The sequence below is a fragment of the Battus philenor genome, unplaced genomic scaffold, assembly GCF_028537555.1.
Source record: "Battus philenor isolate CCGP_79_NKW_IND1 unplaced genomic scaffold, ilBatPhil1.0.hap1 SCAF_5, whole genome shotgun sequence".
Taxonomy (NCBI): domain Eukaryota; kingdom Metazoa; phylum Arthropoda; class Insecta; order Lepidoptera; family Papilionidae; genus Battus; species Battus philenor.
Window position 1 is genome coordinate 8085860 of NW_027181715.1, and position 14601 is coordinate 8100460.

Consider the following 14601-nt stretch of genomic DNA (forward strand, 5'->3'; position numbering starts at 1 on the left):
AACAATAATCAGGCGCTAGTGATTACTGTTGATAAGTGTCGCAATACATTGAATTACAGTCAACGTTTATTTTTATTTATTTTTTTAGTTTCTGGCGTGTAGTAGAATTGTCTTTGGATTGCGTTTTTCGGTAACTTTTTTAATTCGTGTCGGGTATATTAATTAATTATATACCATTATGTATTAGAAAATATCTATTTTTTAACTTTTACACGCTATTTAATTTTGTACAAGGTCATGTAAACAAAAAATAATACAAATATAAGCAATGCTGACAAAAATGTGTTAGTACTATTTCTGTCAAATGTTTTCCATTATAACTTAAAATTCCTTAATTTTTAGTGTTTTTACGTTACAATAGATTAATGTAATTTGTTACATAAATTACCAAATAACGCTCAACTTGCAATCCTTTCATCAATATTAAAGTATTTTTATCAGGACTAAAGCTTTCGTTAACGAAGAGTAACATCTAAACATATTAGTATTAGATATAATGAGTCGCAATTAAAGCGAAATTTATTTTAAATACAATGAAGAAGTGTTGGAGCAAGCAATTCATGGTAAATGATACGCCCTGTACAGAACAATAGACCATCAGTAGTCAACACACATCAAGACGTGAGCAGAAATCCGGTAAATTAAATATTACATATTATTTATTTACTTTTTTTTCTGAAAAAAATAAATATTTCTTTAGTATTTCAATGCTAGTATTTAACATAATTTCGTACTTGTAATATTAGAACTATAAACTCTACTCCAATCTCAAAACCCTTCCTAGAGTATGCTAAGTATCAAATTTTAAAAAATAAACATCTTTAACTATAGATCTCAGAAAAGAATGAAAATTCAATTTAATATAAAAGGTGTATTTATTACCAAAATGTTCCATAAGTAGTTTTTACAAAAAAAAACTTTAAAGTTATATTGACTAAAAATGGACTGGACACACGTTGGGATTTAATGAATCACAAGTACACTTTGAATTCTCTAATTGCCGGCCTATATTATCAATTAACATTTTAACATGACAAATTGGAACCATTTCACAAGTACAACTTTGAGTTTTAATATCACTCATTAAAGCATCGTCGCTATCTGTTAGCGTTCTACTTTTTTCTATAGGTAAATGTAATGAGTCAAATAGTTTTTCTTTATTAGAACAAGCTTCTTTTAAATTTGGACAAAACGATGATTCACAATCATCCCAATCATCGTAACTTAAATAGTCTACGTCGTCATAGATATAGATGTGGGACGTATTAGTAAAATTATGAACTGCATTTTCTAAATTATGATTAGATGGTTTAAGCTTGATTTCATCTTCATTTTTGTTTGTATCCATTTCTTTATTACATGAAATCTTATTTGCCTCTTGCAAAAAAGAGTCAACGGTTTTCAAATCACTGGAATTACCTTCTACGACGCTTTGCATGATGTAAGACATATTTTTGTTTGCTTTAATTTTCCAAATATTATCAGTCTTAGCTTTGCTGTTCGCTAAGACAGACTTTGCGCAAACGCATGGACCTAACATTTTATCACACGGACAATCTAAAGTATAACCGATGTACGGAATAGAATTTTTTTTAATTTTAACTTCTTTACTAGTATAATTAACATTTTCATTATCTTCTGGAAAAATTGACATGAACACTTTTTCGTCGAGTATGTTATTCAAACTAACTGTGAATTGACTTGCTATATTTTTGGTATCTAAAAGTAACTTATCATTGTAGAAGGAACTATTTGCACTTGCTCCCTCAATTTTTGCCAAAGTAGCTTGTTCATTTTTGTCTTCGAATTTCACAAAATTTATCGACGCATTTTCTGTATTTGCATGATTCTTCAATGCATCGTAAACAAATATTCTCTTCGTATTACTGTTAATTTCGTTTGAATGCAAATCACTACTAGCTTGAATCTTTTGAGTTTGTTTTCCCTTTAAAGATTTTTGTTCCTTTTTCAGAATATTTTTGTTATAATACGTATCCTTTAATTGTTTAAAATCATTTTCTATCAATTGACATACTTTTTCTAGCATTTCAGGCAAAACAATGTTAGAATTTTTCATTGTAACCGAACAAGAACATTGAATTCGTTTAATTTTAATCCGTAAATACTCTTGTAAAAGACTGCACGCACGTTTCCAACTTGCATCAATATCGTCATTTTTACTGTTTTCACAACATTTACATGCTAATTCATTATTCATTTCTAGAATTATTTGTTTTACTTTTTTAAGTATTTCATTATACATACGCTCTTCTTCATGGGGTGCAACACTCGACTTACACATGGAGGACTTAAATTCTTCAACCTTTTTTTGTAGATACTCAGTTAACAACTCAAAGGTATTAAGTTCTAAATCATTATTTTCTTCACCTTCATTACAACAAATGCAATCATTTTTTTGAGTGAGTATACACATATTTTTGTAAGATACTTTCTTCAATTTTTCTGTTTTTAATTCGTCTATATTATTTTTCGGTTCTTTTTGGCTTTCTTGTCCAGTACACTGACACGCGTCAAGAAGCAGACGATGAGAAGTTACATTTTTCAAAATTCGGTTATTGCAGGGGTTATTACTATCATTATTACTTAAAGTCACTCCCAAAAATTCGACGTTACAATTAGAATTGAGGGGAATCTTAGAATTATCTACTATATAATTTGCTAATAAATTAAAATTATCCCGTTTGCCTTGGAGTAAAAGGCTTTGCACACTGGTCGGCATATTACAATAATTTTTTTCTATGCTTGTATATTTACAGCATTGATCATATGTTAGATTGTCCTGTTTATAAATAAATCTATTATTTATAAAATTTAAATAACGTTTGTTATAATTTTCTGTGGTTGTTTCATCGATGCCTAGTTTTTTATAGTATTCTCTGTCATATACACCTGTTTCCACGTTTTTGCAACTAATATTTTCAGTATTTTTAACATCCTTCTCTTCCTTACACATTTTTGAAATAACGTTAAATTGTTCAGAAAAATTAGAAGGATTTTTAAAATGACTACCGTCAACAAAAGTTTCCACACATTTATACGATTTACATTCATCCAATGTATTTGTAAACACGTCTTGACATGCTTTAACGTGATTTTCGACCTTGGGTTTACAATCGGAAATGTTTTCTTTATTAAGTAGATGGTTTAATTTAAGCTCTCCATGGAGCAAAGTATCTAATAATTTATTGAGCGATGTATTTGATGGTGTTTTATTTAAACATAAACAATCTTTGGAGCAAGGGATATCTTGAAATGTTTTTAGGTTTGTCTTCGAAATATGTAAAGGTAATGTAAAAAGATTATCTATCTCACTACAAGGAAAGGAAACTTTGTTTACGCCTTCTATTTCACTATTACTTTGTTCCTGAATACTAGAAGTGTCTACCACGTTTTTAGGTAATGGGTCTTTTATATTTTCATCCTTTTGAGGCTCACATAAACATAAATTAACTGCGTATGACTGTGTCTGTCTCTTAAAATTTTTTCCACTGTATTTAACAGAAATATCCGGGTTTATACTATTTTTCTTTGCATATTCATTTAAGGAGTTACGTTCAGTCTTATAGCTTTTGGGGCTGTCCAATGATATAGTAAAAGTGTCATTTCTGTCCGTGCTGACAGCCCTGTTATTAAATTTTTGGTTGATGCCAAATCCCTTTGGTTTTTTGGATTCAAGTAAGGTACTATTACCAGGGCCCTATAACAAAAAAATAGTAGTTAAAACAAAGAGTACAATTTAGATTAAAAATGCAAAATAATGTTAAAATTCTAAATTACATATGATCGTTGAACCTTATTATTGTTTCGATCTTTTGTAGATTTTGAAAGGTTTTTCTTCGGTAGTTTCTGTAAGAGTAAATTTCATTATATTAAAATTAAATAATATATGATGGCGAAAGTTTTCTAAACTGATAAAGTACCATTTTTCGCTCGACCGTCGGAACGTGTACTTGCATGACTTGATTTTTATTATTTCTTTCAACTATTGGGCTAATATTTTCTTCAGTACTCTTTCCTACATGAAGTTTATTCATGTGTGTGTTAATTATACATGGGTATGTAGAAGCTGTTAAGTACAAAAGGAACATTTTTAGTAATGAATGAATAAAAAATACGTTTTTAATTATGAATATGTACTAACACTGTAAAACCGAACATATTATGTCTAGTTTTTCCTACGAATTTATATATTCTTATTATATTTACATATTCTATAAAATTAAAATAGACTTACGTGTCGGAGGGTTTCCACATTGACAAGGCGGTGGTGTTCCGGCTAAGATACCTTTAGCCTTTTCTATTAATTGATCAGCTTTTTCTTGGAACAACTGTTCGGCTAATTGTTTTGCTAGTTTCTGGGCTTTATTTTCTAAAGCCTGTTGCTGCCATTCTTCTACTTCAACGTCATTTGGAATCCTCGAAGTCTCGTCCACACATGATGTTCCAACCCACTAAATTATGACATGGTTTAATTTAGAAGGATATTATTTTTATGAATCGACTACAAACTAGACTGTAAAGTTTTTTACCTTAACGTGGTATTTTTCGATCGAAGAAGCTATTGCAATATCAAGCTCTCCGACGAGCAATTTCGAAAAGAAACTTCCAAGATTCGACTTAACTGGAGTGGAGCGGTCCCAGCTATGTTTGTCTTCCAAACATTTTAACAATTGACAAGGCATTATGGATCCATTGTCACCTAACTCTGATTGCAATCCTCCAAAAAGATCTTTAAGCAAATTCGATAGAAGACTACTACGTAAAGATGTACAAGAACATGAATCCTGGAAATGAAAAGAGTATTATAGGAGACAAGAAAAAATAATGTTTACCAAAAATCTTACTATAGCAAAACGTCGTACCTGAATGTTATCTTCAGACGAACATCGACATATAGCAGCGAGCGAAGGGGTTCGTTTCACTTCCACGCAGGTGTCTTGTGGGAGTTTACAACGGCATTCCAAAAGTTTTTCTTTTATATCAGCAAGCTCATCTGTTTTTTTCTTTATTTCCGCTATTTGCCCTTGCATATGATGATCGCACATTATTTTACAAGCATCAAGATCTTCTAAAATATTTGATTTATTTACGCGTAACTCATCCAGCTAAAAATAATCCGATTCAATTTATTGAACAAAATTGTCTCTAATTTTTTACTCATAAATATTAAAAGTAAAATAATACATTTATATCTGATCTGATTTAATGATAAAGAAACCTGTTCATACGATACACTATTTTTTTTTTCATATTTAAGTGAAATAATAATGTCGCAAACCAGTTTCCACACAACACAAATACCACACTTGTTTGACAGATAAATAATTTAGGTAACATTTAATAACACGTAAAATCCTATGTTCTTTTTTTGCAGCAGTAAACAAAAAAAATATTTTATGAATAATTCTTCCAAAGCATGTGAAAAATAAAAGATTACCATAATATCTGCAGGAATGCAAGAAACTAGTTATTTTGCCATTATACAATAAAGATCATAAGAGATGTTTATGTACAATAACTATATAACTTCAACGTTAAAATAAGGTATTGAAATTCTATTCGAAATAGAAACAAATTAAAACCGCAAAAAAGTGGAATCGTGTTTAATTAAACAGTGTTTTACTGAGTGAACGAACTTCACTAAATTTGTCAAGATACTTCTTGCCCGTGGGATGGGTTTTTATACGATTTACTTTGAAATTTGCACACCTTATTTGGAACGCAACGACTATTTGCTCACCAGAAGGCTTTAAAGTTATTGTTTTATTTTTCCATATTTCGTTGAGTTTTATCTATAATATGTAAATCTATAATATGTTGTTTCTATATGCTGTCTTGTCAGTTATTATTAATTCAGAGGTCACTTCATAACGTTACCATGTTTGCACAAACGTTTTACTCCCAGTTTTGTGTAATATTTATTGGGGATATTATCACGATAAGCTCATCTGTTTTATAATATATGTATGTATATATATGCGAATATTATGTTTGTTAGGTCACTATAAAATCATCTTTAATTTTTGTAATTTAAAAAGTCGAGATGATCAAGGCGCACGTACAACGGACTGTAAATGTTACGTCATGCCGTAACAGTATATATACACTCACGCTATACATTATCACGGCTATAGTTTTTTCTACTCTAATAGTTTTGAGAATATCACAAATTGAACTAAGTATTAACTTAAATATGATTATATTTAGTATTGACTCGTTTTTCAAAATAGCCACCTCGACAAAATTTATGAACACTTTTGTGACGTACAACCATGAAGACAATCAATAGGTTCACTCTTCTTTGAAAGACTTTTCCACGAAGTTTTTAGATGCAGTCACCACTTATTCGATAGTTGGAAACCGTACTACATAAAGTTTATTTTTTATTTTTTGTAATAAACATAATTAGCAAGGTGTAAGGTCGTGACTGCAAAAAGGATGACCCAACGACGCCAAAACTGCCGTAATTTGGTTGTTTATTTGGCCAAATTCGTTGATTTTCGAGAATAATTGTTCACCTATATGGCCGAAGAATTTTGAAGCGGCCAAAGCAGTGATCTTTTCCTTACGCTTCTTCCTGTTTGATCTAGGTAATTCTAAAGACCATTGTAAAATTTGTCTTGGTTTAAGCATCATAACTGTGCAAAATATTTTGAATTTAACTTATACGGATGCCCAAGTTTGCGCGAATATACAGGTGCATAACTCTCTTGCCAGGCTTTGCCATGTGCCGCATAACTTCAAAGTGAATTTCATTAGCCGCTCTCGAAGGAAGTCTCTCACATCGATCCTCAATCCGCGACCACATTTTAATTCGTTAAAACAGTTAGTAGTACAGTAGCGCGAAATAGAGCTTCAAAAATTAAAATTTTCACTTGTGATACCGAAAGGTATTTTAAGTTCCCGTATATTTGAGATTGACACCAAACTACACGCACGACAACAACGTACATGCACGTCTCGTTAGGACAGTAGTTTCAGTAAGTCAAGATAATAAACTATAAAGGCAGTATGGATTTTAAGCAATAGCAACAGTATTACGGGCCTTTTACTAAGTGACGTAGAAGTAGAGTAATATATGAAAGAGATATTATTATATTACTCTTTATATATTTATGATATATTCGAGATATTTTAAGAACTATCAAATTGACAAAACAAATATACCAGTTGGACTTTTTTTAAACGTTTGCATTACAATCTCTAGAAGTGTTATCTCCTACATTGTATTCAAGTTTTATTTTTACATAATAGTGTAATTCATATACAAAAATGTTGTTTAATTACATATACTCGTTAGAAATAATATATCACTTATGTGTATATTCTATCTTACTTTTAAACGTCAAAGAACGCAGACTGAATGGTTGGGCGAAGTTAACATTTAACTTTAATTCGAAACAAAAAATTTTAATGGGTAATAATATTATTTTAATGATATTATTTAAAACTTCTTCCGCTATATTCTCCAAAAGTACCGGTAGCTAAGTAATCTTAAATCATTTTAATTTTTCGGGAAAAGTTTACAGGTCATTCTTATTTGTGCACAGCTCACAATTATAACCAATTCGTATGTACATCAACATACGAATTGTTCATTTAATAGATTATAAAAAAACACTATTTGTAGTGCTCTCATTTGTGTAAAGCCTAAGAAACGGTCGCCTCTTAGGAACGGATTCTTGCATGTGATACCTGTACTATTTTAACAAAAATACATTTGTACGTGTAATATATTTTTTATCCATGAATAAATAACAGATATAGTGATTACTACCAATTTACGAAATATAATAAAAGCTATATTATATATATATATATATGAAAACATCAAATGATACTCAAAAAATGAAATCTAGGACTAATTACTAGTATATTACAAGAGTAATTATACTTAGCAAAACATCACATCAAACTACCAAATATCACATATTAGTAAGAATCAATTATGGTAAATGGTAAATATCGTCTGATAATTCATTCTTTAAGAGTATGAGATGAAAAGATTCGATAAGCAGAATAACTGAGCGATTTTAATAAATTTTTTTAATATTACAGATTAAATCACAAATTTTTAACCTCGTTCCTGATATTTGACGATTCTGCTTCTTCCATTAAAAGGCGTTTTGATATCTTTGCAACTTGATCTTTTAAGGCTCCTAATTCGTTACGTAAAGCCCTTTCAGCCTCACATCTAAGTCCACGAAGCGACTCAGCAGTGTCTTCTAAATTTTTTACCTTCCTACGGACTTGCTCTTCTTTAAACTTAAAAGAAATATATTTATTGTTATTTACATAATTCCTCAATTACTTGAAATTGATTATACAACAGTTTTAAAAACAATTGTACAAAAGGCGATAGTGATACTAGGGAGCGTTTTTTGCCAGACTATATATGTGCTGAGCAGTAAATAACACACATGACATTTACAAACACTTGGTAAAATATTTGAAATCTTTAATAATACGGACAAAATTGATAGAGGGTAATTGATTTAGTTAAGATACTGTTAAACTTGGATTTGACTTCGAGGTTATCGACCATTTATCATAATTAACAAGTCGTGTTTTTCTTTGCTTAACTCGGCTTTGAGGTTTACTAACCCGAAGGTCTCTTTCTATCTGCGCCGCGCGACATTGATGTTGCGCAAGACAGGACTCGGAACATGCCATATCCTCTGTTATCTTAAACTTCTTCCTCGCCCTCTCACAAACTTCTGCCTCCACTTTCTTTAAACTTTCACCTTCCTTCTGCACAACCGCTCCTCTTTCTTCTAGCTGTTTTGATAAGACTCCACAAACGCTCTTGTAATCATTTCGTTCTTCAATAGAATTCTTTATCTAAAATTGAATTTAATCAATGTGACATTCATTAAATTATAATTTACGATTATTGTTGTACGTGTAACCTTGCAACGTGCAATTAAAATCATGCAAAAAGTAATTCAACAACTTGGTAATAGTTCCGTTTAAATTTAACTCTTCGTCGTAAAATTATTTTTATGTTTATAATTAATAAGGATTATATTTTATATTGCAAAGCGTATTTTTTGGTCTACGTTACATTCTAGAATCATCACAACGTTATATCATCAGACGCATATGGTCGGTGGCAGCAACTTTTAATGTAACACAGCACGGCTCAATATCCCAACGTCACTGGATACGCGCCCTTCAAAATTAAACACAATAACATTTAAATCTACGTAATCACCGAGACTATCGCTATATAATTATATATAAGAAAACTTGAACATGTAGAAAATATTTTCTTACACAATATTGATTCAAGTGTAAAATGTCTTCGCCGACGCAACTTCGACCGCTTCCCGAAATTTCGAAATTTCAACGTATTTAATACTTTAAACTTCTTTGGATATTGTAGTTAAATATCACAACTATCGAGAATACGATAAATATCGTTGTCGTGTGGTACATTGCTAATTGATTTATTGGTCAAGTAAAATTATAGCAAATGGAATTTTAATTATAAAAATTCGTGATCATACTTTGTCTTATTGAAATTTATAGGATATTGCAAATTTGTTTATTTGCAAGCAATAATGTTTCGACATCTAATAATATAATAGGAATCGGCTACGAAAAATTTTGACGTAAATATGTCGTGTAATGATGATAAACAACTTAATAAAGAACGATCTAATGCGATAAGCGATATTAGCTATTACAGTTCCGGAATTAAATCCTCTACTTTTTACTAAGAAAAAAGCACAACGGTATATACCGATTTTATATAAAGACCATAGCTTTGCGCGTAGTGTAAATAAATCTTACGACTCCATTACTAGAAATTTGAAATAATCTTTTAAAATAAATGACTAATGAAAAGAATGAACAGCCTTTAAGTCGTTTTTTTTTTACTTCAGGCATCATATTTTGTTTACAACAATGAGATTTTGTTAGAAAAGTAATCTTGATAGCTATTGTTAGAAGTGAAGAGCAGTGGCAGCCCAACGGTAGAGGACAGAGACTTGCGTTTCGTCCCGGGTTCGATTCCTGGAACACAAACTTATTTAATTTACACTTTGTGCATTAATTACATAGGATTGCCTCTGCTTAACAAGTTTCCAGAGGATGGGCAGCAGTTTCCACTGTGTACCATAATACGACACTGTGATCGCCAACTCGCCTGCCAAGCGTGACGATTATGGTATATCCATCTTGAAAAAAAAGGATAATAGTTCAACAACTTTGAAGGAGGCCTTGCGACAAGGGTCTATGGCAGAAACGATGACGACGAGACGACGACGAATGAAAGAAAGTAATTTTAATCTTGCTTATTACTTTTTTCTGTTGTCTATTTTCCGTATATAGATAGGATATCTTTATACCTGTTTAGATATATCTTCTTCCTTTTCTTCAGCAAGCTTAAGGCGACGAATGTAATTATTTTCCAAGTCTCTCCAAGAAGTCTCAGCGCGTGTTAACAATTTCTGACGTTCCTCCTCGCGCTTAGCCAGCTGTTGAAGTCGTTTTTTGAGTTCACAAGTAGACGCATCCATTTCAGCTAGACGTTGTTTGCACGCGGACTTAACGCAACATGGCTAAAATTAGGCAGCAATAGGTTATATTTTACCTACATAAAATTTGTTAACCACTAAATATAAAATTAGTTTGTAATGAAAGAGTAAAATGTTTTTGATTTTCGCAGGCTATTGCATAAAAACTGATACGAATTACACATTTATATTTTATACACAAATTTTAGATATAAATTAGCTTTTCCAAAATAAATTATAGTGCATAAACGATACAATATATATAAGCTAAAGGTCACAACTTTTATAGTATTGAGATATACGGTAATTTCTAAACTATATTTAATGAGTAAAAATTACAGTCATATCTACAATATTGATTAATAATTAATTAACATATGTATATATACTAACACTATAATTTCCTAATATGGTTTCCCTGTACTTAAGTAAATATAATTAATAACAATTAACAAAACCAACACTTTAAAAATATATTACTAACAATAAATTTATAGGAATTATAAATATTAATGTGTTCCATTCGATGTATATAACAAGAAATTACGATTAACTAAGCACTTAATAGTACAGATTTAATTTACATTAACACCGCTTAGGGGAATCGTGTTATGACGGAGGTGCATATATCGACTTCTATAATAGCACTTACATAATCAATACATAATAAAAATATACTATTTACGTATTGTATTACAAAGGCATAACATCATAGCAAGGTACTCGTTCTAGATTATTCTTAATAACTAAAATACGCAATGAATTCTTCAAGATCAATAAAATATACATTCGATTTGAATCATTAATTGCATAGCAGAATAATATCATTCGTTTAAAGCGAATCGATACATAAATCATTTCAGACGTTTCGTACTGTTATCTAAGAAAAAGAAATATTATCTTTATCAAAAAAATACCTTTAGGTACATATATAATACATCAAAGTATCTCAGCTTTTTATCCTCAAGAATTATCTAATAAAAATTAGAAAGAAATACATGTACGGTGCATTAAAGACTAAAATCGTTTACCGATATGCAATATTGCAGTTGCGATCTGTTTTAAAATAAGAATAAGACGTTTTCTAGAAATTATAATACACATATACATAGAAATTATAATATACATATACAATGGAAAATATATACATAAACATATTAATAAACATGAATACGAATTAAGTTCCCTACTTTCGCTTGTAATTGAAATTAAAACTAAACTGTAAATTAAAACATGCCATAGTTTCTGCATAAAACCCGCCAAAATTTTTAATTTTTTTACGTACTGTTCCAATTTAAAATACAAAATTTTATTTACCCAGTTAAGAACCTTAGATGAATAAGAATTAAGATTTTACGCAAACAAAATAGCAGGCAGCACCTAGTTAAATATAATTAGTCCGCATATGCATAAACTTATCTATTTTAAAATCTTCCGTATGTAACGAGCAACTGAATTGCAAGCAGAAAATATTCGGAATAATCATGACGTTTCTACCGGATAATGTAAACCTAGTTAAATTTAAACACAATTTTAAAATATAAAGATCACGTCTTTGTTTTAAATATTATGAAATTAATAGTATGACACATTTTTTATCTCTCTACAAAAATATTAAATAAAGCATATATGAACTATCAAATCAGTTAAATGTTTGTCTGCTATTCATAAAAAATTGCGAAACTAATGAGTTCAATGTACAAGTAATACCTTGTTTTAAATTACATTACTACGTTTTATTATTTTCCTTGTGTCGTTAGTGCGACGAAATAACTTATACGATATCCGTGATTTTACATAAAGCGTAACTAACCGTCTCTCCTTTTTTCTTTGAGTCAGTATTTGCAGGCTTTGACGGTTTGGGCTTACACATGTCACAACGCATAACAATTTTCGTTTCAACAGGCATTTTCATGAAAGGTCTTAATTTCAAGCACTGTTCTGAATCAGGTGATTCAATCTTATTAAAAAGTTCTGAGTCTTGTTGTCCAACATTTGGCACGTAGGTAATTTTATCAGTACTAACAACATAATTAACCTCTGTGACTAATGTTTCACTGTGTTTTGCATAAACTCTGTCCAAATTAGTTTGTATAAAACTGGAATAAAAAGTATATAACAATTACGAACTACAAAAAACTCTTTAGCATAAAACAACGCACAACCCGGTAACGCAAAATCTAATAACGTTTCTAATACCATAGGTATAAGACTAAAGGTATAAAGAACATTAAGATATTCTATGAAAGATAATTAAATTGACGTAATAAGAAAGAACTGGTGTATACAAGTATAAAATGTAAAAAAACTTCATATTTAAATGTAAAGAATTTCAGAACAAAGTTTTCAATTGAGAGGTGAATATAATGTAAATATCTTACATAACCTAAGATAAGGTTAGCATACCAAAGATAAGGTTTGTCGATTAAATAAAATTCGTTTCTGCCAACCTCTTTCCTTTAACCTTACATGTAGGATTATGTTAAACGTTATGCACTGTCATTATTGTAATGGGAACAGAACCCGCATCAATTTCACTCGAAAATGGACCGCGCATAATGTTCCCTTGTAGAGGTCATATGTAATAAACAAACATACTGGTACAAACTGTTTGTGTCCCCATGGCCCATCTGCTGCCACGCCAAGAGAGCACACGCCAAATATCGCTTGTCAGGATAGTTGGATATCACAGAGTTCACATCCCACAAATTTGATTCCAATTGCTCTTGCATTGCTGTTATTTCTAACTATAAAACACTGAATTATTGTTACATCATAACGTAATAAAATTAAAAAAAATTCCTTATGTTCTATGATATATTATTCACAAAGGTCATTTACGTGTAAATAAAACACTTTAATGTACACGTAAATGACCGTTTTGCTTATCATTTTATACTATGTATAACGTGCTTCTATATTTTATTAAAACATTTTAAAATATTCTTGGAGAATCATTAAATGCAAAGTAGGATAAAAGAAACGTTCCTGAAAAGTGATCGTTACCTTCAAATCTATGTTTGGATTGCTTCTCAAAACTTTAGAAACGTTCCAAGCTATTAGCGAACCCATCGATTGATATTTCTCATCTACTTCTCCGGCGTCAAGTTTTTCGATTCGCGTACATTTCTTGAACAACTACATAGTGTCAACATTGGATTGGCTCTTATTTATATAAGATAAATCTCTTATTTATATAATATAAACATCACATACCTTTTTACATGAAATTTCTTTGTTGTCCATACTGTAACAGTACTTTTTGTAATTAAATAATTTATAGATAATTGTTTCTGCCCTCTGGTCACTTTATAATTTTACAATTTTTATAAATTATTCAGTTAATACAAACATACATTTTGAAGCAAAATTTACATTTATGGTTTTGCCAAATTAATTATAAATATATGACGTGTGTCCAATTACTCGTTCTATCATTTGTGACGTTATTTTTTAATGTATTCTTCTTACTGTCTGGTCACAACGATTTATTTAAAATGTTCTATGTATTTTTTCAACTATAACTACAAAAATAAAAATTCAAGTTTAAATCTGTTTCAAGCTATCTATTTTAAAGACGAAATATCCAAGTTTTCTCATATGTAAATCAAATCTAAGTTTTAAGAAAAAAAATCTAATTGTTTCACCAGCAAGTTATAAATATAAGTATTTTTGCTGGTTAGGGATATACATTAATCTTCTAAGCTTTTTTTAATTTTGTCTTAGAAAAACCTATTTTCTGCTGTGGAACCGTGCAAATTACGTAAAATAATTATGCCATTCAAAGCGCTCTCGTTGGAAGTCATCAGGTCTTCGTCTTCCACATATCGAATAATATCTTCTTTCAGTTACTCAGTTTATTCTTTTATCTATATTTCTAAGTTTGTACTTTCTTACTGCCTTTTGTTACTGTTTATATCCAATAAAGTTAATAAGTATAAAGGGCAAGGGAGTCTTTAATACTTATAAAATATCAATGATCTATTATTTAAATTTAATTTACTGTTAATGATGCGTCTAACGACTATAGTTTTAATCTATAATTGACCGTGAGTATTTA

The 14601-nt window shown here is 30.1% G+C and overlaps 1 protein-coding gene across 1 annotated transcript; it reads right to left on the reverse strand.

Moving 5' to 3' along the window:
• Positions 1 to 934: 934 nt before the first annotated feature.
• Positions 935 to 13787, reverse strand: LOC137929867 (centromere-associated protein E-like). The gene is made up of 13 exons (XM_068772991.1): positions 13758 to 13787; positions 13548 to 13679; positions 13140 to 13288; positions 12355 to 12640; positions 10374 to 10586; positions 8626 to 8862; positions 8101 to 8286; positions 4884 to 5126; positions 4551 to 4805; positions 4256 to 4472; positions 3942 to 4087; positions 3799 to 3867; positions 935 to 3718 (listed from the first exon to the last, which is right to left on the reverse strand). The coding sequence occupies exons 1-13, from the start codon at positions 13785 to 13787 to the stop codon at positions 935 to 937; spliced, it is 4947 nt and encodes a 1648-aa protein (XP_068629092.1).
• Positions 13788 to 14601: the final 814 nt, after the last annotated feature.